Source organism: Embiotoca jacksoni, unplaced genomic scaffold, assembly GCF_022577435.1.
Source record: "Embiotoca jacksoni isolate LCO1_2020_lvr unplaced genomic scaffold, fEmbJac1.0.p SCAF_6, whole genome shotgun sequence".
NCBI classification, from domain to species: Eukaryota; Metazoa; Chordata; class Actinopteri; family Embiotocidae; genus Embiotoca; species Embiotoca jacksoni.
Genome location: NW_027185414.1, coordinates 5,213,321 through 5,241,248, shown reverse-complemented (window position 1 = coordinate 5,241,248; position 27,928 = coordinate 5,213,321). Strand labels below are relative to the sequence as shown.

The following is a 27,928-nucleotide window of genomic DNA, read 5'->3' as shown; positions in this document are numbered from 1 at the left end:
AAATGGCCACATTCTTTCCTCCGCAGGGACATCTGGAGGAGGGGAAAAGAGCGGCTCCTCCATTGTCTGTTTAATGTGCAAGGCAAGTGCGAGGCAGAAACCTATACACCAGACATCACGTTCTTCAGGGTTTGCAAGTAAGTCTCTCATTGGTGCTGATGATCACAGTAGAGAACAGTGTAAGCAGGGGTCAGTTGAAAGAGTACTTTCACAGCACGAGCATGTCTGGCATAAAAACCTGGTTTGTGGAAGGTCTTTGAGTAAAATACGATGCCGTTCTCTCTTCAGCTGTCTGAACCTTTTAGCTGAAAATGTGATAAAAGCACCGTCCAAATCCTCAATGGGCAACTTTTTAAGGCACATTTTACCTCTGAATTTGTTTATTTAAACCTCGGAGGTTTAATTCTTTTTTTATTTGGACAGATAAGAACAACTCCATTTACTTCCATTCCAGCTTTTTGTGCAAAAGTTTGTCTTATAATACAGAAGCTGACTTTCAAATACAAAGATGTTTGAATACAAAATGATGCCTAACTGATCCTGGATTTTTATACTGATACTGATAAATTGACCAAAATATGGTTATCGAACATGTGTGACAAGGATATTATGTAAGGAAGGCAGAATATTTGACAGTTTAATGATAAACTTTATTGTACAAAGTGACATCAGTGCACTGAAACATTGAACTGGGAATTTAATAATTACAGGGAACTATAAAGTTAAAAAAAAAAATAACAATTTCTAAATTACGCCAAGCTTCTTTTTCTGCTTCTTTCTGTTCTGAAAAAAAACAGTTTTCATATCGGCGCATATTATAACATATACACCGATACCAATATATTTGTGCCTATATTGGCCGATAAAATTGGCTAACTGCTCGGGCTTTAATACAAAGTATGTGCAATTATAGGTTGTCACTCTTATTGAGTAGTTAGTAGTCCTTGAAAAAAACTGTCAAACATACAGTATAAGCTTCTTATGAATCCATGTGACTTTTATTGATATAAATGTAAGTCAAGCCATCAGAACTGTTTGCATTTATGAACAGTTATATTAAAACAAGGTCAGATCTTGATATGAGTTACAATTATAAACAAACACAATATTTGATTGTATATACTGTTGTTAACTGTCATTGTATTGTTTCTGTACCTATTTAATAAATCATCTAAAAAATTGGAAAAAGTATGTTAACAGGACTGGCGCTCTAGGTTTGAAATGGTTTGACTTAAAAAACAGGCAAACATTATGACTTAGCTGTTCACAAGAACATCTGCTGATGAGAACAATACTGCGCAAAAAACAAGATCTCAGAAGACTTATGACCGAGTATTGTTGGTTTAGAAAGAGTGATCAGTCCACAGAGGAAAGATTGTTAATCAGAGATGATTTAGTAATGTGGTCACTCCTCCTGAATGTGAGCACCAGCTAATTTGACAGCAAGAGCATGACTCAGAATGCAAAATGAGAATTAAAAATGAAGTCCAGAGTACCAGATAAAGGCATCAAGGAATAATTGGAGTTGGTAAACATCAATGATCATGTGTTTGCCTTTGTTAAACCATTAAACATGCATGGTGTTAATGGTAGGACAACACAGAGAGAAGCTGCTGCTCTCCAAAGAAAACAGTACTTGAAAGTCTGACACACCACAATGCTGTCAGGAAAATGTTTTGTAGGCTATTAAAGTTAATGTTAAATTGTTTGGAGGGAACAAGCAGCCCTATGTCTACAAGGGTGAAGTACGGTCCAGGGAGTGTCGTGATTTGGGCTTCTTTGTTTCCTTTGGGCCGGGACAGCTCGCTATCATTGCAGGGAAAATGGACTTACAAGTTTATGAAGGTATCTATAGGATAATGTCAGGTGGGCTCTGCCAGATGAAGGTCAGAAAAAGTTAGGTCGTGAAACAGGACAATTATCCTCAAACTAAACAATCCACCTTTTGGAAGGGTCCAGTCAGAGACAAGACTTTATCCCAATAGAAATGCTGTATTCACAATAAACCTCCTAAGAATACAGCTGAGCTGAATCAGTTACGTGAGGTGAAAAAAATCCTCCTGAACATTGTGCAGGTCTGATCTGCAGCTATGGGAAACACTCGTTCGAGGTCATCGCTGCTGAATGAGGTTTGACTAGTTAAGGGTTCACTTACTTTTTCCATCAGCACTGTGAATGTTCAATCTGTGTGTTCAATAAAGACATGAAATATTCTTTGTGTATTATTAGCTTAAACGCAGGTATTTGTCTATGCTTGTGACTTAGATGAAGATTAGATCATACACTCTTTCATGACAAAGTAAAAATCTAATGAAAAGAAGCCTCTCTTATGGAATAAATAAAAAACCTTTGGGTGTGATCGCACCCTGAAGAACCAGGCTTGCTTCAACTGGGATCTTTTACTCACTAAACTCGGCCTCAGCCTGACTGACTGAAGGCACAGTGTGAGGTCAGCCTTTCTACACAGATGTTATCAGACATGCTGAGAGGTACAAGGCTGACAATCACTGTTTTTGCAACAGATAACAGGGAGCAACCTGCGTGTCTGTGTTTTGGGAGAAATGGAGTAAACACGTACCTCTCTGGACTGCCGCAGAGTGCTTCCAAGCTTCACGCCTGGGAAGAGAAAAGAGACAAGAAAATCAGCACTTAAGTAAACAACATGTGTTTTTGTCCTTGCGTAAGAGAGTCAGGCACCTCCGATGCATCAGAGGCTCCCAATAATTCAATGCTTCCTATCACTTCGCACGCCTACTTTTGATCCCCAGGAAACCACCGATGCTCTACAAGTCCACAGAGGGACGACAGGTAGCTCTATCTGTGTAATGAGGTGCCACAAGCATGGAAAGTTGGTAAATGAGTTGTGCTCCCAATACTAAGCTGAGGATAAGACAAGGGAAGGAAAAAGAAAGAAAGAAATTGAAACAGAGAGAACCAACAAAGCAGCAAAGTGAACTAATGAAAGTTTGCAAACCAGAAGAAAGAATGAAAGTTAGACAAACCGAAGGATAAAGTGAAGCAGGAAAAGTATGAAAACATGCGGATTGGTTTTGAGGTAGCCTCAAGGACAGATGGTGTATGTATTGGCAGATGTGCAGCAGCAGGACAGACAACATGTTCAGGGGTCTGTCTCCAGGTGGACATCTCCTTTCCTTTAGGTCCCCCCGTCTTGCTGATATGTAATCAGGCTGACAGCTCTGAGTGGGGCTGCATGGCTTCTGATGGGGGGGAGCGAAGACACCTCTGCCTGAATGGCTTGTCACTTCCAATTTGAGGGTGGAAGTGATGGGAACCTGCATGAGGAGGGGGACGGTGGATGCAGGCCACAACCTTCCCTAAGTGATGAGATGTGCAGGGCCCTATCTCACACTTAAACACGGGAGGGAATAAAACATGCTTCCCAGACGCAGTGTTGTTTTAGATTAGTATGCGCTAGAGAGCTCTCTGTTGCTGTCTGACTCTGTGTGTTGAATCTTTGTCTTCATCCCTCTGAACGAGATGCTGGAGGAACAGGCAGAGGAGGAAAAAGAAGAGGAGTGTGCTGAGGAGGTGGCGTGTGACATTTTCTGATCTTGTTTGGGTGCAGCTGTGTTATTTGATCTCCTAACCCTAATGATAGCTCATGTAGGACGTGCATCTTTGATTTCAGTTTACATTTGCCGCACATGAAACACATGAATATTTATCGCAGCACACACACATTGCCGAGGAAACACATCCAAGCACAACAATAGTAGTGGCCTTTCAGCATCTGCTGTTCTACAGTGATGAAGTGACGCAAGCCCCTTGTAGCCCCGACCATCTTGTCAAGACACATGCTTGGTTATTGATCCTGAAAACCCCATCAAAGTGGTAATTGAAATCTCCAAAGGTTTAATTGGTTCCTGTGAAGAGGTGTTTTGTCTGGCTGTTGTTTCAAGTTTGTCACAGCTGTTGATGTCAATACTGTCTCACTTTATCATTCTGTCCTGCACCCTCAAGCTGAGGATAATTTTGAAGTCTCTGTTGCACCGTTCAGCTGAACCCCTGACAGAATTCAGGAAAAAATACAAGCTGCAGTACTTAGTCCTTGAATATTTGACCTTTATTTATATCCTGTCCTTGAGAAACAGGAAAAATTAAATGCAACAAGGCTAAATGAGATTCAAGCCCACAGCATTAAACTGAACATACAGGCCACCCAGTTGTCCTGTTGAGCACTCTGTCGCCGAGGTGTCTTGTTAAAGTTGTTTGGAAAATGAATCTGACATGGCTTTATTTGATTTGATAAAGTTAGACCTAAAAAAATCGGTTTGAATTCTTGCTCTGAAAAATGCAATTCTGTCTCAAGTGAGGAGCCAAAATTACATTTCATGAGGAGGAACATTTCTCAATGACAGTTTCGAACTGAAACAAGTAATGTAACAATGTAAACTGAATTTCAGGGGGATTTGTAAACATCATTTATCTCAGTAGTGTCTATTTGGTTGAGGCTAATAGTTGCTGTTTGATTGCAATTTCACACTCAGTCAATTTTACTCAGTATAACCATGCTATTGATTTTCACTGCTGTGCAGTGAAACAGTGATAAATTGTAAGAGTGAAGCTTCATCCTGTGAGATGCAGAAAATGTATCCTGTTAATTCCACTTACAGATGTAGCAGCTACAGCAGAAGCCAACATTTTATTTTTCTTTCCAAAAGTTAGATGAAATAATCTGAATGTTTCTTCCAAGGTATAACTGGTTTATAGGCTATAGAGGTTTCTGTTGAATCCAGATTTGTTGTTAATGTGCACTGCAGCGTTCACAAAAAAGATTGTCTCCAACACTGCGCTTCAGGATAAATGCTTTGATGGGAAATTCTGTAATGGAAAGAAAATAGTCATCTAGTAAAGCTAAAGTTGGTTATAGCTCCACTTATTAAATGTCAAATTCTGGTAGTTCTGCTCATGAGGCTATAAAATGTTCCAGTAAACAAATCCACATATAAAATACACCGTTAACAGCACAGATCAAAGAAAGCTGCTGTTTAGTTTTTCTTTGGTTCTCGAGTATTTCGCTGTAATTTTCGCTGATGACGTAAACTGATTTAAAAGCAGAATGGGCTGTTGAGCCTTGTCCTCTGTTACCCTCTAAAATAACCTTGAGCACCCACCTCTCTTTCTGGGACAAAGCCTCTGAATATTCATGCAGACAACCCAGCATTACTGCAAAGATCCACATGAGCAAGGGCCACATCATTAGCGGATCCATTATCATCCTTCCCTCTCAAAGATCCTTGTACAACTCTCTAACGGAGACATACATCAAACATCATCTTTTTCCCTGCCACTGCCGCTGAGCAGAAGCAAAGGACAAAAACAATGTGAAATAATGAGCTTGTTAAGGGAGGGATTGTGGCCCCATGTCCTAGGAGAACTTGTTAAATGCCTGTTTTTAACCAGAGACCGGCCAGGAGGGTGCTAGAAGCCAGACGAGGCGTGTCCTCCTCCAGCCCACTATTCAGACTAGGCAGTCATGCTGCGCCACCATAGACCTTTCATTAGTCATTCAGCACTGTGAGCCACTGTGACCCCGACCAGCTGCACTCCCCTCTCTCCCAGCAAACCACCCACACCTGCATGCGCTCCTCCTCCACTTGACTCTGTGTGGGAATGCAAGGCTCAGGCGTGCTAGCATGGTTTATCAGAGGAAAACTGCTTGAAAATAGAGGTATTAGGCTTTGAGCCCTGGTCCATTGATGTTTTAAGTTGTTGTGGTGAGAGATAAAACGATGTTTCCGTCGGTGTTGAAATCCTCCAGGACTGGGCCAGAGAGAGCAGCGGCTGGGGAGGAGGAGGAGGTGATGGGTGAGCAATCAGTGATTTGAGATTAAAGACGCGCCTGCAGAGATTCTCCCAAGACCAAACACGGACTGTTGGAAATTTGTGCGTATTATCATCTGAGGACTGGCTTGTGTAAGAAAGCTTGTGAGGTTTCAGACATTCTTAGGTGTTTACAGCACAAAGCACAGGTTTGGCCGAGAATGAATCAACAAGCCAATTCTATTCCAACCAATGACAATGTACTCTGACTGAAGCAAAACCAGGACATAAAGAGACAGAATGTTTTCTTCAGCAGTAGGAACCATGAAACCCATATAGACTCAGTCAAAACGCTCCACAATTACATCCAGTTCCCAGTTATGCAGGTGCATTTACTCTAGTAGTCTACTTGAGTTCAGTCTTTTTAGTTTTTCTCAAATTAAACATCTCAGTTCATGTTTGGTATCTTCACCTCTTAGCAATGAGGACGCAACGCTGAAGTGCAATTTTGGGTGTTTATACTTTACTTAAATATCTTCTATTTTATGCCATCTAATAGTCCTATTTCACTGAATTTTACAACGGGATATTGTACATTTTACTCTGCTACAATTATCTGACATCTACAGTTACAACAAACTTAGCAGATTTTATAAACAAAACATACAGCATAGGAAATATGATTTGCTTCCATCACTTAAACTTCCCAGCAATATATAATGTTGCTCTGCATTGGCCAACTACAATACAAAAATGCATCTTACATATTAATGCATCATCATCATCATCATCATCACAATCATACAAGTAATATCAAATAAATATAATACATAATAAACAATATAATACTCAAGAGGGGTCACTGCTGCAGAATGAGTACTTTTGCTTTTAACTAATTATACTTTTAATTACCTTTGGCTGAGAATGCATGAGAGCAGTGAGGGCAACTGAAGAGCTGTGATGAATTCTTTTTAGAAACCAATTTCACATGTAGGTAGTCTTTTGATGCATTTTGATAGATACAAAATCGATTGAGGCTGCTTTAAGTACATTTTGAAGCTAATAATATACTTTAACTGTTTAAATGTATTAATTCTAATTGGGTATGTTTTATATTATGCTACTTTTACATGTGCTTTAATAGACATTTTGCATTGTTTTGTATTCATTTGACATTTACGTTCGTTGCTCCACGTCCTAATTACACCTTATTAGTCTGTATTGTTTGTTTGAAGCCCAGTATAATTATTGTGGGCTTGGTTAATGGTGGAGGCTGTGGAGTCAACATTTTTCTTCTTGACTTCTGTCAATGTTGATGAAATTTCTTCTGCTCACCCAGAAGATGAATAAAGATCTCCTTCAAAGCTGGTGAATCCAGACTTGGTGATATCACCATAATTTTATAATCTATTCATAAGAGCCTGAGATGAGTGAAGTGAAAGAATCACACAATACAGACAGAATAACTACATTTTGTTTAGAATAGATGGGAGCTTTACTTTAATTTACTTTGATTTGCTGTTGTCTGTGTGGTAATTTTTTTATAAACCAGAATATTGAACTTTTACAAAAAGTGGCTTTCTACCCTGTCGTGTGTGTTGACCTGCCTCTCGATCTTCCCTCTATAGTCCGCGCTATAACAGACAGCACAATTCCTTTTTACTGCACCTCAAAGGAAGCACAGGATGATCTAAGGACTTTTTAAAATCCATAAATTACATGATATTCATAAAGACACGTGTGGGCTTCCCTCCCACCTCTGACCCCGAGTCAAGGTCAACTGTCGGCTGCTCTTGTAAATCATTGGGGCCGTGATCTCTCATTATTTGAAATTCAAATGAAAAAGAGGACACTTCCTCCGACCCCCCTCCACAATAAATCACGGTGCCTTCCGCGCACCATAAATAACACATGGTTCAGGTCATAATTGTCTGTGGTGGAGCACAGTATAAGCATACAAAGACTCCATCAACATTCAGTGAGATAAAACCTGAACTATTTCTGATGTGAGGCTGTGGAGCTGCATTAACACCTTTGCACTATTTTCAGAGTCCCTTCTGCTCATGAATTACATCCCCACTCATTGTAGGGTTTACAAATGGTTTAAATATGCAACGTAGCATTCTGGTTTGAATTGTTTTCAAGATAAATTAAAAAAAATATTTGATGTATCAATCATTTGAGAAGTCTTACACCTCAAATTCTTTTTTTTATTTGACAGGATCTTCTGTATTACAGAGTAATTAAATGGTGAAATTGAGGGATTTTTTTTTTTAACTTTAAATTGACATATTGTGTAGTTCTATAGAAGTAAAACCTTTAACATAGAGCCCCAAAATTGTGTTGGACCTACTGCATTCAATGTAGCTGCCTCTTTGGGGCAATAATGTAGGTAGCAGTAATAATCTGCTTCATGTTTTAATATGCTCCAGTCTTTGGCTTCCTCTTTTCTGTGCAATCTTCAAATTCCTTCTCTCATGCTGGTAACTTGGGCACGGCACACAGTGGGAGGGGAACTAATGAACTAAGAAGATCCGAGGCTGCTGAAAGGGGGTATCAAATATGGCACTGATTACCATTATGACAATTCATTCTGACAACAATATATTCTCTGAGTCGATCCTACTTGGGGTGCTTTCAAGGTTAAGAGATGCAAAGGCTTTCCGGGGGCAGATTTCCATGGAAACAGAGAGTCAGCGAGCTGTATGTGGGGGTGTGTTGGGAGGCGGCTGGTTTTTAATACCGTGTAGAGGACAGGGCCTGGCAGCCTGTGCGAGGAAGGATGTGTAAACAAATACTACCTGTCAGCTGCGAGCTCAGGGTTAAGTGAATTATCTCGAGCGAGACAAGGTGCAAGAGGCTTTAATTGGCACATATCTTATTTAGATGCTGCAGAGCTCTTGACCTATAGGTGCAGAATAAACACACTGCACTGATGACAGGGGGAAGCCGCTGGGATACAAACAATACACATTGGGGGAAGGTTTCTGTTTAGGAGTCTGAAGTTTCTTCACTAAGCAGAATCTGTACGCGGAGCTGCTGTGTGTTTGCTGTCTGGGAACTCGCACAGGCACGACTACATAAAGAAAAAGATTCAGATGGTGACGAGAGAGGAGTGATGTGTTCTCGTAAAGTCTGAGCACTGAGTCAGCTATTCAAAGGGGGAAGAAGACACATTGTGATGAGAGCATTAGTTCTGACAAAGCGACAACCAACGGTGATGTCACCCATTGGTTTGTGAACGGCCATTATAAAGCCTCAAGGTCAGATTTTGGTCGTCGCCATCTTGCTAGTTCGGAGCGGTTTGGAGCCGGTAGTGACCATATGGACGAGCTGAGGGGGAGCGAGCGGTGGATTTGACTTTATCTGATTGGAAACCCGGTGATATTACGTCCCGCACACCGATAGCCATAACCTGACTGCACCACAGGCCTGTCAATCAAATAAACACGCCCACAAAAACACATCTTTTTGGAGCTTAGTTAATTAATGACGATTATTTTCAGATGGACTGCAAGAAAACTAATAAGAAGACTTTGAATGACTTTAGCTAACAAAACTGAACAATCTCTTGGAAAATATTGTCTTTTATGAGCCAACCTCTTGCGGCACTCTGTGGTTTTGCAGCTTCAGAAACTTCTTTAACCCTCGTGTTGTCCTCGGGTCAAAATGACCCGTAGCTGTGTTCAACCAAGTTCTATTTTATTTCTATATTTTTTATATTTTTTGGGATCATTGGTCATCACTCTTTAAAGAAACCCTCACAGCCTCCTTGTCACCAATGATCCCAAAAAATATGAAAATAAAATAGAACTTGATTGAACACAGCTGCGGGTCATTTTGACCCAAGGACAACACAAGGGTTAATTTATTTTAAATATGCAGATGACACACCCATTCATGGAGTCCTCATTAACTCTGCTGTGGCCTATGAAGAAATCAATTATGGGCTTTTCTTTTCTTCCTGTACCTCAAGGTGTCAGATCTGATCAGCTCCCCCTAGCAACACAAACCATTTTTACCATCAATCCCCTTAGACAGTGACCTCATTTACAACCAACACACCATTGACATCAACAAGTGCTGTCAATACAAGCAGAAACAAATTCATAAAATTGTACATACAGCTGTCCAACGGATTTGCTCACACCGCTCATATTCGCTTGAAATAACCTCTTCTGCCCTTATATAGAAAGCACGCACAATTGGAACAGACTGACTTCTCACTGCAGCTACTTTACTCTCCTGTACTAGATGATTAGATTAGATTAGATTTGACTTTATTAACCCCACAGTGGGGAAATTTACTCGTCACAGCAGCACAGAGAAAGACAAAAAAAGTGCACACAATATGAACAAATTTACAAATACTTATGAGATACAGGAAATAAGATAGATACACAATTATTATTTTAGAAAAAAATAAAATAAATAAATAAAGTAAGAGCAATGAATAAAAAACACACACAAACAGAGACTATATACACAAAAATAAATAAAATAAAAATAAATATAAATAAATACAGTTTGGAATGATGAATGTACATGTGAACTACCTCCTGCTTATGACAGTCACATACAGGAGGACCTGCACCAGCAGAAGCTTTTTTTCCTTTATCTCCACCACATGTGAAAACAAATAAGTACACAGAAAATGAAAACTCCAAAAGGGTTGAGAAGTTTGCCTATTCAGCGTGGACTCATCAGTTAAATGTGAGTGAGGACATTGGTTAATTACACCACTGGACAGTGGATAGCTCCTGGTGCTGAAATAAGGGCTAACTTTCCCTGCAGGGAAACAGATCGTAAGAAAAGACACCTGATTCAACTAAACAACACAATATATGTTTGAGTAAAATATGTTTTTTCCTCTATTGATGATGATGAAGAGATGATTTAATTAGCTAGAAAGCGATAGCAACTAAAAAAAAGACTCTGATCTGGAGTTTTTATCATCCACCATGTTTATTCTTTGATCTGAGAAAAACCTGATGGTTTACATTGAAGAAAGGATACTGGCTTTGACTGTACCTTTCACACAAATAAAAGAAGTCAGAAAATAATTATGTACCCCTGTGTTTTAATGTTTTTTTCTTTTTACAAAGCCATTAAAAGCTATGTGTGATGTCTTTTGGAGGAAATTGAATGAGTTGTTTGATGACCTCTTTTGAGTCTTTCTTTTCTTCTCACAATTTTTCATTTCTTCTCGATTAAAGCCAATGCCAAATCCTTTTTTTAATTTTTTTTATCCTGACCTATTGGTACACTGGTGGCGCGCTAGGGTGCTGTGATCAGATGCCGCTATGTCTTCGTTAGCTCCTTCGCGCTCCTCTGTTCACCTCTATTTGCGGTGAGATTGGGAACTGGAATTGGCCCTGTCACTGTTTACGCTGGCGTCTCATTTGAGTTAGCTTCACGTTCTCTTAACACACCCCTTGTTTTCCTGTCAGAGCACCGCTGATTACAGCTGGGACTGATGAGTCCAGACATGTGAGTAAAGCACAGGGACCGCGCCTGAATACTAAGTGAATAGTTAGGGAACCGCCTCAAAACCTCGGCAGATCTGCAGATTCAGCACTCACCTCTCTGCCTGTACAGTGCACGTCATTCCATCTAATGAATGTATAGAGTGGATTAAAAAGATCTCTGCAAGTGCTGAAATACTGAAATACCCCAGATTTCTGTGTGGATGATACATTTGATAATTGTTTACAGCAATTTATGAAAAACTAGAATGCTGCATTATAAAAATACAATAAAACCCAAACCTCCTTTTCAGATAAAAAAAAAAAAATCATCTTCAATCTAATGCACGATCTATTTTTCACAGTTTACAGACAGGGGATTCACACAAATTAAAGTCATAGAAAACATACATTTTACAAATCACTGAACCATCCTGGTCAATATTGGATCTTTTCTAAAAGGACTCTTTCTTTGAAATAGAAAAGCTTCACTATGACCAGTCATATCATTATAATTATTAGGAGAGACTGAGAGATTTAGGACCAAGTGCAGATTTTATATGAATATGAATAAAGATATTCACTGGGAACTAGTCGAGTTTTATTCTCACACAAGAGAGAGACTCACTTACACCATGAACTTGGGCTTTGGGCTCAAAGAAATCAGTGGATAGACCGTCTGCTCTGTGTTTGCTCTCAAATGACTGTTGTCGTAGACTTCTGATATGCTCTATTCCCCTGGTGGGGGTTGAATTGCAACTCAGTTCATTTTTTGAAGAGTTCCACATTAACTTTTTGACAGTTGTACTAGCCTACTTTTTTTTTCTGCTGGTTGTACAATAACATTTAATCTTACAGTGCCCAACTCATTTTTCTTTTGATTCATAATGGAGGTTGGCAAAAGCTTTTAGGCGCATTACTACCAGGAGCTGGTAAAAACAATGAAAAAGCCAAGCTGATAGTTGCATAAACGATTACATTTTTTATGATTTAATGGCTATTTACACCTATTTACACCCACTCTAGTTTAGAAAGTCTCCTCTCAAAGTAATAATAAGCTGCAGTGTCTTCCCTGAGGTCTTGCAATGAATTTTGGGGATTTACTTCAGTGGCTGTGCATTTGTGCAGGTTAATATACAGGATAAAGTGTCGATCGCGACCTTGTAAATCTGGTCAACAAGCAGTAATTTGAATGAAATTACAAGCTACCCAAGTCCTATATGAGCACTCCTTTTGAATTACACATTTCATGCAAATAAAAATGACATCTAACACTACTTCAGAGAAATAGATGACTGCAGCTGTGAAACAAGCTGAAGAGTCTTTGACACTGAAGTGTAAATAGCTCAGATTGATTTGCTGTCATAAGCAAATTACAGGACCAGCACTGAGATTCCTTATTTCTCTATCAAGGGCCTTGAAGCCATGCATTCTTAACATGCCTGCCAGCTCACCTCTGGGCTCCAGCCACCCCACACACAAGACCATTCCAGGCCTTCATAGCAACTCCTGATTAGCCTCAAGCACTTTCCTGTTTCCTCATACTTGCCTCTAGTCTCGCCTCTGTTTTCCTCTACATCCCCTCCATTATAATTCGTTCCCTCTCCAGATGCTCGTCCTTTTACTCCATCCTCGCCCCGAGTGTCTTATCTCCTCTCTCCCCTCTACTCCGCTCCTCTCACCTCTGGCCTCCAGTCTCCAACCTATAATTTCCTATTGCTCCTGTCTGTGCCCTCTGCTTTGCTCCTCAGCTACGTTCATGATAACCAGCCAAACAACAAAAATATAAATAAACAGAGCATTAAATCTACAACATTTGTACCATTAAAACTCCAGTGACTACAGCAGTTTTCTCCCTGTCTTCAGTCCTGCATAACAACAATGGAAATAATGACAATAAAAACATCATTCTTAGACTTTTTTGTTTTTTTACAGGGGCCTCTAGTCCCACAGTGCTCTCTGTGTTTGGGTCTCTGACAGGCAGCGAAGTGTATGTGAACATCTGAACAGAGCAGCAGTTACTCAACCCCTCTGCAGCTCTGTGCTAATGAGAGGAGTGTGTGTGTTTGCGAGTGTGTGAACGCTGCAAAGGGTTGTCACACTGACTGACACTCCCTTATGCCTGAAATAACTTTTACACACGTCAGGTGGCTGTTGCCAAGGTCCCCAGAGCTGCGGTGTCATTTAAGAAACACAGCTTGTTTTTGCTGCAGCTTACATGCTGCTGCCTGCTAGGCCGTCGTTGTGCCAATTGTGGAGTGAACAAAACAAGAATAAAAGCAGCAAAGTTGGGGCAGATACTGACATTGGATATGACCAAAAGTTGTCTGAAATACACATTGTTTTCTTTACTTTTAGGCTTTGTTGTACAAGCTCAGAAAAATCCAGCTTATTTTGATAATTAAGAGACTCCTGAATTTTTTTTGATGTCTTGCAAAGAAAGACTGAAATGATTGACATTTCAGGATGTTTTGCACACTATACTTTGCCAGTGCAGTGATCCAAACTAGCAGCATTATGTTCACATCCTCTGTCTGAGCCTCTGCTTATTGGTGCAGAAGGCAGCAATAAGCAGAGGCGTTAAAAAGTTTCCCCGACACGAACATGGGTCTGACACCTGACAGCAAAGCATCGCATAAGAAACCACTGAGAGAGCATGAATTTAGTTTGCAAGCAGGTTTTATTCTGTTTCTTTCTTTTTTGCCTTGTATGTGAAGCACCTGGTCAGGCGGTCTTTCTACTACTGTCCTGCTTGGAAAATCAGCTGAAAACCATCCTTGGCAAAGCGGCTTCGATCCCACAGCATTCTAGTGGTCTCAGCCCGAATCTGTCTGATTACCTGGCATCAGCATTTAAAATGCTCATTGAGCCCCGAGCCCTCCCTCATTTTGCTATCTCAGGCTCCTTTCTTCTCCTTGTCAGGGAAAATGCCAGAGAGGTGCGCTGAGAGCCATGCACTACTCCCCAGCCCTAGTAATTTGACAGCGAGCAGAGAGGGTGCAGAATAATTGGAATAGCATTTACGTGTCAATGTGACACTGACGAAGAGGGCTCAACATTTAACGTGTCCGACTGGAATTGGAGGGAAAAACGGCAAGTCAGAGATATCCTGGAATAGATTTCACAAGTTGTCAAGCTAAAGAAGTGGTGGGTTAATCAGACAAACTAGACATCTGGCCTTTTGTCAGAGCTGTTTGTGTCTGATGCTCGGGGAGAACAGACTGGAGCAACAGCAAATGATGATTTTGGCCAAACTGTGGTCTTGTGAACAACAAGCCAATGCTGGCCAGAGCTCGGGGCATGCTGATGGTCTCAATTGGACTTAACTCGGTCGGGTAGAAGCATCCAGAGACAATTGGATGACTGGCAGCTTTCAAAGAGTTATACTTTTCAGAGAGCCAATCTTACTGTCATCAGCAGATGTAAGAAAGTGAGACAGCAGGCAATGTTTGACTGAAAGTACGCCTACACAAACTAAAAATCAAAAAGCAGTAAGATGGTACGACTGGCAGGTTCCACATAACTTTTTAATTGGTTCCTTTCAGTGAACAGTATAGATTCACAGCTTCCAGTGTGACAAGAGTGAATCTTCCTATTAACAGATGACACATAAGCAAAACAGCTCGAGTCTGTTCCTGGGCGGTGGGAGGAGGCGAGGGGGGATGTGTGTGTGTGTGTGTGTGAGGGGGGGGGGGGGGGGGGCACACACACAAATTGAACAATAAAAATGCCATATTGAGGAGATGCGGAGACATATTAATTTATCCGAGCTTGTGTTTGTGTGCCAGTGACAGTAAGCGAGGTCTACAGTGAAACCTGATTGCGGGAGAGATGATCAAGAGGAAGACAACTGCTGGTTTGAGCTTGTGTGACGGTGCTGGCTCGCCAGCCAGGACGACTTTTTGTCACTCCTGTTCTGTTCTCATACTGGCTGCTGCTGCCAGTCTCAGAATAGAGGGAGAGCACAGTGTAATGAGCAGGATTACCAAGGGAGACTGGCAGGAATAGTATGGTATCAAAGGAAATCCAGTCAGTGAGGGATATTCAGACAGCACTCCCATTCTTTTATTCATTGCCTTCGTGCCCAGAGTGACTCAGCTCACTCTCCTGCTGTCAAACCCTGTCATTATCCATTAGTGTGTTTGTGCCTCACTGGGGACCGCCCACTGCTGCTGCTGGCGGGTGTGAGTCAGTGCATTCATGTTTGTGTGTGTGCATGTGTGTATACTTTATGAGCAGGTGCACGTTGCACGGTGTGTATGTATGCGTACGTAACGATATCTGGGTTCGTTCACATCACTCTCTCTGTGTACTTTGGGCTGGGGATTGCCCAGCAGGCTCGCGGTAGTGGGCAGGTTTTCTGCCATGACTGCTGTAGCCGGGGTGATGCTTTTTCAAGCACTGAGAGTTTAATAACCAGTAACAAAGCCTCCATTAAGACCATTCAGACAGGTGGACGAGACAGATCACTTGATGGGAGTTGAGGGGATGGCCTGCGAGTGCATTCCATACGTGCTGGTTTCATCATGTGAATTAATGTATCTACATTTTGGGAAAATTATAATTTTTTAGTCCATGTTTTGAAACCATAATGATAATGCTCTGTTTCATTGGCCAGTGAAGTCCTGATAATTTTCTAATTATTTTCTTGGATGTTTGACAGAAAATAACACATTTCTACTATTTACTAATCCTTATTTTATTACAATTTAGCACTAATTACAGGGGAGATATGTATTATTATTTGTACCCAAGTAAACATTCATTATTTATTTAGTACAGTGAATTTTAAGAATTAAAAGAGTAATTTCACAGTTTTGTATGTTTTGCTGGCCTGTTGAGCAATGACAACAGTTTGATTACACGGCCGACTCATTATTTGACAATGGACCAGATCAACTCAATTTTTCACTATTATTAGAAAATCACTGGGAAGTTATTCAAATTACAGACCTGTAAAATAACTACCCTTTAATATGACATGACAACTGAGTGTAATTTAAAGTGAGACAAATGGGAGACAGTTATTATCGTTAGGTAACTTTATTGTTTTTTATTACTTAAAGATTCAGTGTGTAGGATAGAGTTGGATATATTCACAGACTCTACAGAGGGACCTTTCGTATTTTTGTGACTTTCATGGTCACCGTAGACCCTTTTACACGCTTGGAAGGATGAGCGTGAAGATGTTCAATTGATTGCAATCTGCGGTCTCACCACTAGATGCCACTAAATCCTGCACACTGCTTCTTTAATCAGAGTCATAAAGTCAGCGAACTGACCCCTTAATAAATAACATACAGATACTTTGACATTTCAACATGTCATAGTTTAAAAAAGCACAGGCGTGCTCACTCAAGTAAAGGAGGGCTGCTTACAAATCAAACAAAGCCATAATTAAGGTCATTAGCTACACCTGTGGGTTTCTGGGTTATGCAGCATCACAATATGATGGACATGAAGGGCGTATTATGAACAGCAACAACAAGCAAGGCTGAAAGTGGCTATACTTACAGAATGGGATTCTCACTCTGAGTTGCTGTTGTTTAGTTTTTAATGAATATTTAAAGGAAACTGTTCTATTTATGCTGACATATAAAACTATAACAATCATATTGTAGCAGTTGTTTTTTCTTGAACTTAATCAAATATTTTTCAGTATTTTGTCATATCATCAGGAATATTGTTCTCACAGAAATACCCTGAAATGCCCAGTTATTATTTTCATTTGAAGGTGCAGCATCAATTCATGGGACGAAAGGGAAGTCAAAGAACGAGATGCAGGGTAAGAGCCAATAAATAACTAATCTATTTTAACATAAAAACACAGGTATAAAAACTAAAACAAAAATGAAAAACACAATGTTAGGTGGCAATCAGAATATTCAGTCGTGAAGGTGTGTGGATGAGTGGACAGTGGATGTGATGGATGGCACAAAACAAACTGCTGAGGGATGGCAGTGATTTATACGGAAAACACGAGGCCCAGATTACTCCAACTATCCTGATTTTCTCCAGCCTTCTTACTGCATTGCACAACTAGAACATATAGACAAGCTAAACAGGCAGCCTGACCTTATCACAGAGGCAAACTGGAAGAAAATCACAAAGAAGTTCCTGGTGAGTTCTGGGATCAGTCAGAGGCTGAGCTGGATGTAAGCACACTCCATACACACACACACACACACACACACACACACACACACACACACACACACACACACACACACACACACACACACACACACACACACACACACACACACACACACTCTCCATAAACATGTACTGCTGCTGCGTCTGTTTGTAGCTAACACATGTCCAACTGTTGTACTGACTGTTTTGGAAAAACAGTCAAATTTGTGCACGGCACAGTGGGAAGCTCTGTCACAGATACTAGTAATAATTCTACATTTGTAAGTAGCGAATGTCAAATTTTTTCGTAATGCTGCTTGTTAGCCAATATGAGCCACAACTTTTAAGAACTTTTCTGAAAGTGTTCTGCCAAGCTGCCCTTTTTTCACCAAAAGTGTCAGCTATTTAAGGGTAGCTGTCTGCTGTCTCGCTGCTGGGAGTGCTGAGGCATATCCTTGCCTTCTTTTACCAATGTCATGTACTGTACACCTTGAAATTTCTGCAAGGCCAGTTTGTTGAAATTGTTCCAGCTCTGTACAATCTCAAATTCCAGTAGTAGAAAAAAAAAAAAAAAAAAAAAAAAAAAAAAAAAAAAAATCAGTTTCAATTCATCTTGCAGTAAAGCAAAACTGTGATTCATCAAGAATTGCTCTCATGAGAATTGCAATGTAGTCAAGTTGCAGGAACCCTTGTACTCATGTGAAACTTCACATTTTTTCTAGTGGTGTGAGTACATGACAGTGTGTGTGTGTGTGTGTGTTTGTGTGTGTGTGTGTGTGTGTGTGTGTGTGTGTGTGTGTGTGTGTGTATAAGGAGGCTAAGGAGGCTGGGCAATTGGCGTTGCTCCTTTTTTCTCTCCGCTCAGCTGTGCTCCCTGAGGAGGGCAGGCAACGGGCCAGAACTGGCGGGCTGGTAGAGATCCAGATAAGATGGACAGAAAGAGAGAAGAGGATGTGTGCAGCAGTGCGTGTGTGCGCACGTGTAAATGAGGATAGAACATATATCTTGTTAGAGAGAGAAAAATAATAGTGAAATCTGATGAGAGAAAGACAGGAAGACAGAAAAGTACAGAATGGGAATATTATGTATGCAGAGAGAGAGAGAGGAGGGACAGATATGATGGAAAGAAACATAAAAACATTCAAATGATAAGAAAGGAAGTAGGAAAAGAAGGAGATGGAGTGAGGCTGATAGGTAAAAGAAAAAGGGACAGAGAAAGAGTGATGGAAACAAATAGTGAGAGACAAAAAGGGAGCGAAAGTTAAAGTAACTGAGAGAGAAATAAAGTGAATAAATGGAATGAAGTGAGGGAGTTTCATTGTTATCCTTTCAGGCCTTCTGCCAGCTGTGATGAGCTGAGAGGGAAGTCCACAACCTCACACCGGTGGTGACGGGATTACCTTCTTCAGTGACAAGTAGAATTACAATTCAACAAAGTTACATTTATTTTGGTTACTCCAAAGCTATCTTCTCGGTACCTAGCCTGGGAAAAACCTACATTTATAAATAACCTCGGGTATTCACGCATGCAGCTTCATTAGGTGCATGCGAGCAGAAGCTAAACCTAAACCACAAGAGTTTCAAAAGTGAAAAAGTTTATTTTGGTGGAACCCCAAAAAAACTAACTGTAAACACAGCATTGCCATATGCAATGTATAACTGCCACTATGTGTCTGCCATTTGGTTCTGGACAGGACAGGTTGGAAGCAGAGCGGTGACACGGAAGTAAAACAGTAAATTTGAAAGTCATAAAACCTTCACACTGATGTAATGTCTGGTGATGTATAACAGCTTTTTAATTGATGGAAGGCATCCGCTGTTGTATTGTTATGTAGAGGTAAAAAAAAAATAAAAAGGTAATGTAATAGGTGACAGGTGAGCTATTTACATTCCCTGTGGACTAACTGCTGCAGTAGTAAGATTACTTTTTCAACAAGTGATTACATTTGCCAAATAGTTTTCAAACACACATCATCAGCACACATGGCCTTACGCAAGCACTTCCATTCCTCTGTGACTCAAACAGTTGTCCTGTGTCCTTTCTGAATCAGATCCTCAAACCATGTTAATCTCACATTTGTACAAACCTCGGGCACATGTTTCAAACACTTTATGAGTGTAACAAAAGATGGAAGCACAATGAATCCTGGATCTATTTTTTGAATATAAACTAAGAGAAACTTGTCATTCCCAAACCTAACACTTCATTTTAATCTTGTGTCCTTCCTTTAGTTTTCTTACACAGCACATATCCAAAGAATGAATGAGAATAAGTGAGACTAACATCACAGCTCTACATAACAATACAACAGCGCGTCTCAGAAGTTTCATCCTGATTAATTCACTTTCTTTTATTGTAATTTAAGTACGATTTTAAGGCGGTGTATAAGAAGAGGTAGTCTCAGGAACTTATGGCATTCTTATTTATCGTTTACTTTGTGTGTTGATTGTATTGATACTGTACAGTTTGTATAGAAAAATGACAATAAATAGATGTAAAAAAAAACACAAGCTGTAATATAATATAAGATAATATATAGTAATAATATGTAATATAAACATTAGTAATACGGTTTCAAAGAAGAGAAAGCCTAAGGGCGAGAAGTGAAACATCTGTTCACTCTGTTACCTGTTAATCAATGTGCTAACTGTGGGTATATAGAATTTGCTTAGTCACCATATTTGCAAATAGATTTTAGTTTGAATGTTTTTCAATGTTTCGTTTTGTGCATGCTCTATGTTTCTTGTGTTTGGCTAATAACGTTTTTTTTTTTTTTTTTTAAATTAAAAAAAAATATTTTCTGTTGTAGTGAGTCCACATATTAATGCTTTTCAAGACATTCTGTATTATATGCTGAGCTAGAGATGAAAAGTGGCCTTAGACTCAAGTATTTCCTTCAAATTGCAGAACAAGTAACCTGATCTACCAACTCATTCTGCTGCAGTGCCCCTTGCTTAGGGCTGATTTCAATATTTTTACTACCAACTTCAATATCAGTTCCTGAACGATACTTTTTTCTATACCCATTTTAAAAACATCCACTTGAAGAGAAATAATAATTACACATTACTGTCCAAGTCTTCAGTATTCATGCAGTTTAGATGGGGTAGAGTGTAGCTCAGGTTCTTTTCTGTAGATAAAATTAACAGGTCTACCTTAAAAACCTCAGCTGCAAGCTATTACTAGACACTACAATTTACCAATGTTCCATAAATGCCTCACATGCTATCAGTAGATGGTAGCCAGCCAGCACACAGAGAAGCCTCCACTGCCGCTCAGCTGCGATGGTTTCATGGCCAAAGATTTGTTTGAAAAGAGCAAATAAGGCATTTTAATTTGAGAATTGAAACCAAATAATTATTTATATATTTGAACAGACCGCCTAGAGGTTATGTATGGTAAATACTGTGAATCACTGGCACTGATTAGATTTACTCCTGTGTAAACGTAGCAAAACTTATGTATTGAACAAAAATGTGTTAGTGTGAATTTTGCCTTGGGAAATTTGGTTCAGAATGACCAGACACTGTTCAGTTCTAGTGGTCACGAAGCAGTTCGATCTGTGTCATAAAAGTTTGGTACCAGCCTTACCCTTGCTAAACTCAATGCGTGAAGGTTATAATGCGATAACCGTTAGTATTCTTAAAATAATCACAAACAACTCCACACAATGAGATGACCACCGGTCAATGCCCTGTCGTGACCAGACTGTCTACATCTGAATGAAGAAATAAGGTGTGCAGTTACAGTAGATTGTTATTTTACAGAAGCCTCAAATACAGAGCCGTGAGCAACAAAGCCAACCACCCAGGAAGAGCTCGTGTCAGACTCAAGCGTAGGAGGCTGATTTACTCAAAGTGGTTCGTAGTATTACAAAATTGGGCACGCATTGCCCCATAAAATGATTCGCCGCAGCTTTGCCATTTTCTTTGTTACAGTTTGTTCTTCAAAATAAAAAAAGAGAGCTGCAAATTTACACCTCAGTTGAACAAGGGGAAAACACACTGTTCTGCAATTACTGTCACTTACTCCTATTGTCCATTTATGTATTTTTTAAACAACAAACCATTGGTGGGAGTCTGGAAGCTTGACTGGAAGTTACAAGTATTTAATGGAAGAGATAAGGTGGAATCAGGAGAGAAAGGCACGTTATAAGACATAATCAAATAACTTTTACAATGTGTCAGATACTGAATGTGTTTGATGATGACATTTGCCTTCATTTCTGCACAGCTTCAGAGAAGCCATTTGTTGGTGAACACCGGAGGACTGTGGCTCTTATGGGCAGCTGAGCCTCATTTTGTGTTACTGTGTGTAGCAGGAAGTGTACATTCTAACACTTCCGCTCCATGCCCAGTCATCTCAGGTTAAAACTATGTAGCTTCCCCGACACTGTTATTGTGCTGCTTGCTGTTTGATGTTGCTGACCTAAAACTTTAAGCTCATTTGATCATTGCACTCACAGCATCAGCGGATTGCGAACAATGAAAAAATGAAAGTAGCTATTCCTTCCTCCTGCTGTGGCTGCCCGCCTTTATGGCACAGTCTTTTTGTCTTGTTTTGTAGTGTGTTGTGTTGTGAAACTGTGCTGCACAACTTGGCCGGTTTCTATACCCTCGGCGGTTCGATCAACTGACAGGTCTGATGTTGCATGAAAAGCAGGTTCGACTGATGAGGGCTCCGGCCGAGCGGGAGTTTGACCGGCAGTGTGTTGCAAGAGCGCCGTCTCTATGGGAGAGCTGTGTTATTGAATGGGGCTCACTTTGAACTCAGTGCCTTGCTCAGTGGCTGACAATGGACTCATAAGAAATTAACCACTTCTTCAGTTTGTGTAATGTCGACAGCCAGGACAGACGCCCTGGTGGGCCGTACAGGGAGCCTGAGGTATAAACAAAACAGAGAAGACAAACAATAGTTTGGGCGACAGAAAGATATGGAGAGCAGAAGGGGAGAGAGACAGTGAAAAAGAGACAATAAGAAATGAGAGAAAGGGAGAAACCAAAAGAAAAGCAGCTCAAGACACAGAGACGGAATATCAGTGGAGTGCAGCAGTGCCATATGTGACCCAAATATGACAATGAAATAAACTAGGAGGAGAAGTGGGTAGAGATGAGACACTCTCACCGGCCTCTCACACTGTAATTATTCATGAACTGTGGCCAGTCATTCATATCACAGAGTACCTCTGAACCCTATACTGATCTGTTAATACTTTTTCTACTGTTTACTTCAATGTTTATGCTCTATCCTAATTTAGTTTGACATTTGTTTCTGTTTGTATGTTTTGGACTTCAATACCCTTACAGTATATCTTTAAAGAGCAGGCCTACTTTGAATTCCAATTATCTTCCAGGACAGCACGTTTTCATTCTCAGGGTGTCAAATACGATGTATTTGTCAAAGCCGCCGTTGTCACAAAGATACATGCAAGATTGCAAGATGATATTTTCCATTGAGCTGTTACAATATGGGGGAGAGGGGGATCATACATTGAATTTTCTCCCAGGGGACAGTGTTCGATAACGTCAGAAAATAAACTTAAATAACGTGTTCATCCATCCATCCATTATCTACACCCACTTTATCCTGAACAGGGTCATGGGGGGGGCTGGAGCCGATCTCAGCTCACTTTGGGCGCAGGCGGGTTGCCAGCCTATCACAGGGCCAACACATATACATGTAGACAGACAGAAACAATGACACGCTCATTCCCCCCTAAGTAGGGTGACCAGGTCTCAACAAGCCAAATGTGGGACATAGAGTACATTTAGGTGGGACAATGTGGGACACGTTACCAATGCTTAGAGTTACTCTGAAATTGTGATTTATTTATTTAACGTCAAACATAAACACACAAAAGACAATGCAGGTTACAGGTTGGGCCTTTTGCATGTGACTTCATGGATATATGTTATTCAAAAGAAACTTTTCCAACTCCCACGCTCGTAAATACAATTAGCATAAAAGGAAGCTAAAGTATCTCAGTTCTTCTGGTGTTATGTGTCTGCTTGCACTCATGTATTCTCTTTTTTCTATCACAATAACTATCAAGAAGTACAGTGCTTCCTCTCATCAACAGTAAATCTGACTTAACTGTGTACATTGAAACAGATCACATGAAATGTTGTCACATACGCTTTAAATATAACAGAATTTCACTACAACAACATGAACACATTCTGTGATATGAACACAAGGCACCAGTGCCTTCCAAACACCATTAGATTAAAGTTATTTAGACCTTTCCAGTAGAACCACATACTGAAGTAGGACCAGATGATGTTCATCCTTGTATTCCAAATCTAACTACTGCATTTCATATAAAATTAGGGACAAACTGAATTTAAAATTAATTTTAGATGTGCCAGCATATCGGTAATTATAGCCGTTACTTTTGTCCGACCGTATGACTTTTTCTTTGCAAACTCAGAGTGTGAAAAAATGACAGGTGCCAGATCCTACCACATTGTGCTGACCTGCCCGACTGGGAGTGCTGCACAGTGTGGTAAACGCTGGCTATTTCAGCTGCTGTTACTTTATCTGTCAGGCACATGTGTAACTCAGGTGCCAATGTTGATCAAGCAACAAACGTGGAATACTTAACAAGCTCATAGCTTCCCCCACTCCAAACATGTTTCATTCAATCTCTTTAATCACAGAAGAAAAACATTGGTAGCAGACCAAAACATTAGACCCAGACAAACTCCTGTTGTTTGAGATATGACGTCAATTAAATCTGTCATCTCTTATACCCTCTTCTTCTGCAATGGTTTAACGATACCCAGCTGGAAAGTTGCTGTCACCTACTGTTTATCTTGAGAGTCACACAAAAATGTTGGATAGATATATGCATTAATATAAAATTCCCTCCTCAGTTTTGCGTAAATTCTGTGAAAATTTTGCAAAGCAAAAGTTGCACATTTCAAAGATTACAAGCAATTACATTTAGGGCTGCTAGGATTATTATGATTTAAAGAGGTTTTAGATCGTTGTGGTCTTCTATTTTTATTATGCGGTTAACTCTCTGTGAGATGAAATAAACTACACTGGTGGTGTTTTGTCCCAGCAGGGCTTGAACATCAGATAAAGTTTCATGCTTATGCATCAGGAAGCATCTTGTCACGCTACTTAAGCCATTATGTCTGTCCTGTGCATCAGTCTAATAGAGAGCAGTCTACGGCGGGTGTGAGCGAACAACAGAATGGGGATGACATCAGCCACAAGGAAGATGAGCTGTCAGTCGGGTGATTGACAGACTTGTAGGGAACAGCAGCTAAAAGCCAAAAGGACTCAGCCGATTGCTCACTGAGAAGAGAGAGGAAGCGGTGAGCCGCCTTGCCAGCCATCCCGTCTAATGATGGCGGCCCACAAACCCACATACCAGGATAGGTCAACCTTGCGTCATGTCAGCACAGCATTATTAATGACACACACTTAAAATCTTATTACAGGCCCAGCTCTTGGGTATGCCTGATGGCTTGGTGGCTCAGCCAGACAGAGACCGGCCAGGTAATGAATAAATGACACGCTTAACCAATCCACAAAAAATAATATTGCGGTACATTAATACCAGCGGGGAAAGGAGAGAGTATATAAAGGGGGAATATCGCTCTCCATATAAAGAACAATGGCAGCCAAGTAACAATAATGGCTGTCAAACAGCAGCGAAGATTATGAGCTGATGTTATCATTTTATTCCCCATGGCCAATTTTTATATTCAAAGGAACTTAAATAGCTGAAGAATGACATGGTTATGGACTTAATACCTGTCATTACTCTTCACAATGCAAAAAATGGACGAGAAATTCGATCAGCTTTTCAATGCTAGTGTTCAAAGAGAGGGTCAGCCAAAGCCAGAGGTACTCCTCAGCTGTTATTAGCGTCTCAAATTTTTTAGAGTTTTTTTTTAATTTTTTTTTTTATAAAACTGCACTAATAAAAACATTTATATGAACAGTCGGTCAAATATTGACAAATTGACAGAAAATTATTACTGAACTCTGCAGTTCCCTGCAGCTTTGTGGAGCATTTTAGTGTCTTTCAGCTGTTTGATTTGGTTTTGGTTGCCTGCTTTACTTGTTATTTATCCAGGGACAGAACTGAATGAGAGTTGGGCATTAGAATAAATGTTTTTCACTTTCCTATAACGGCCAAATACTTTCTCTGCTTGAAGAATGTTGGCTTATATTTGTCGTACTCAAGAGCATCTTAATAGCAACATTCCATCCTGTTTTCTATCTTGTCCTAATTCCTTTTATGTCTTCTGCAAAGAAGAACTACCTTGTTAAGAGATACTTTAGAAATAATCTTGCTTTGCTTTGCCTTTAATTTTCCAGTCCCCTAGCTCCAAATTCACACCTGTGTTTTTCTGACAGTGAACCTTTTGCAAACCTTTTTTCTTAGAGCTGAAATGAAACTGCACCAGCAGTCACCGAGCACACAGGAAGTTTTAAGTGTTATTTTGGCTAGGTTGCACTCTTCATCCCCCACTGTGGTGTGATGTAATTGCGCTGCCTGCCAGCATGGAACGGGTTCCTCCTGTTGAGTGTTTCCATCATTTTGAAGGTTATGGCACTTTGATGTAACACGAGCTGCTTCATCTGAATATCTAATGCTGTTTCCTGCATTCAAGGTGGCTCTCTGGTGTGCATGTGGACAATATCAAATGTTTCAAATGAAGACATTTACAGTGAATCCATGAAACGCTGTAATCGTTAAACCAAAATGGTACAAAAGCCAATTGTGCTTTATCAGTGTTAAGAGGTGACCTAGAATTGCAAAAAATGTTATGATTATGGGTTAAAATCAAGTTATAGTAATTGAAACTACATTATTCTACTACAGGAAAGGTGTTTACTAATTCAAAGGTAATCAACATGGCACCCTTAACCAGTACAGATTTACCTTTAAATTTATCTCATTAGAAGCTGTGATTTTTTTAAAGAAAGAACAGGTGTCCATGATATGTTAAGTGATTGGACAGGACTCTGACATAATTCATTAAGTTCTATCTACGATCAAAAAATGCCTTGTTATTTGGTATCAAAGTTCACACTAAACATTTTAGTTTTTAAATGCAGAATTTTTGCACCAATTATGCAGTAAATCTCATCAGTGTAACTGAGCCACAACATTTACCATATAGTCCACCCATGTAGATAAAATAAATCGTCAATTGACATAGGTCAAATAAGATTTCGCTCATTTCAAACACAGTTTTGGCCACATACCTGTCTGAATTGTGTATATTGCAGTGACTAGAGGCAAGTTGGCTAGCATTTATAGATAGCATGTGAGGTTTTAAGGGAACATTGGTAAATTGTTGCATCTTAAAATGATTCGCATATGACGCATTTAGGGAACATCTGTTGATTGCAGCTGCGGAAAACAACCTGGATTACACTCTCCCCCTCTAAACTGCATGAAAACTAAAGATTTGTACTGTCAAGTAATTTTCTCTTTCTTATAAAATTGGTATCAAAAAAGTCTCACAAACAGGTTTCAATATCCACATTTTTTAACGCATGAGTACTTTTTATTCGTATTATTCAAAGGGTTTCCTCTTTTGTTGGATATGTGTGCCAAGCACACCCATTCACACTTTGCTGATGTTTACTCTACAAGAACCAGATACCAGCTGTTAAAACTGACTCAAACTGCCTGTCCATGTGTTGCCAAATGGTGTAATTTGCAAACAACCACAGCTCGCGACACAGAGAACACACTGAATGTCGGACAGATAGCATTAAAACTAACCAAACAAAGAGTAAGTATATACAAATGCTATTTCAAGGAATCATCTACTTATTTTTAGATTCTGACAGTTTCTGATACCTTTGGTTGTGCCTTCATTTTATTATTTTAATTTAAAAAAAAGAGTTTGTGGTTATGGCATGAAAAAAGGGACATCTCTTTTTATGAGACACTGTAAGTTTCCGTACTTTTGGTTAACATGCTTTTAATGACTGAGAATATTTTGGGATATGAGAGAAAGCTCTTGCAGCGCTATATTAGAACCATCAAACATGTGTCCTCATCGTCACACATTCAAAGTATGTGACAGTGTGTAGGTGGTAAATGCGCATTATACACCCAGCTGCAGCAGTTGCTACAGCAGGAGAAGGTACAGTGTCACCTTAACAAGCCAAAGTGACTTACATGGGTATAAATATGAACCCTCAGTGCTGAATGACGTGAATGGTCTGGCCTCACTAAATATTGTAGAGACCAAAGGTAAACTAATTACTAGTTTTGCCATTAGCTCACATTCAGCACGTGTTCAGTTCCGGTCCATAGAGTGCCCTTCTGTCAGTGTATAATCCACAAAAAGCAAAGATTAAAGGCAACTGTACATCTGCTAATTAACATTAATTGCAACCGAAACCTGGGAGGCATCATTCATTCCAGCAGGATATACACTAGAGCTCAATTCAGATGTTTCAGCCTGTGCCAAGTAGTTTTTAGGGGGGGCAGCTTTTCATATTTTAGTTCCAATTTTCTTTGCTGCTTAAGTTTAGCATTAGAAGGCATATTGGCTCCTCA

The 27,928-nt window shown here is 40.0% G+C and overlaps 1 protein-coding gene across 2 annotated transcripts in view; it reads right to left on the bottom strand.

Annotated features, from left to right (window-relative positions):
• The window catches only part of LOC138213106 (carbohydrate sulfotransferase 8-like), a 173,536-nt gene that overhangs the window by 4,769 nt on the left and 140,839 nt on the right, over nt 1-27,928 (bottom strand). For both annotated transcript variants that reach the window (XM_069173977.1, XM_069173978.1), the window contains one exon: nt 2,579-2,616. In XM_069173977.1, coding sequence (XP_069030078.1) covers nt 2,579-2,616 — 38 coding nt within the window. The remainder of the gene's footprint in view (nt 1-2,578; nt 2,617-27,928) is intronic.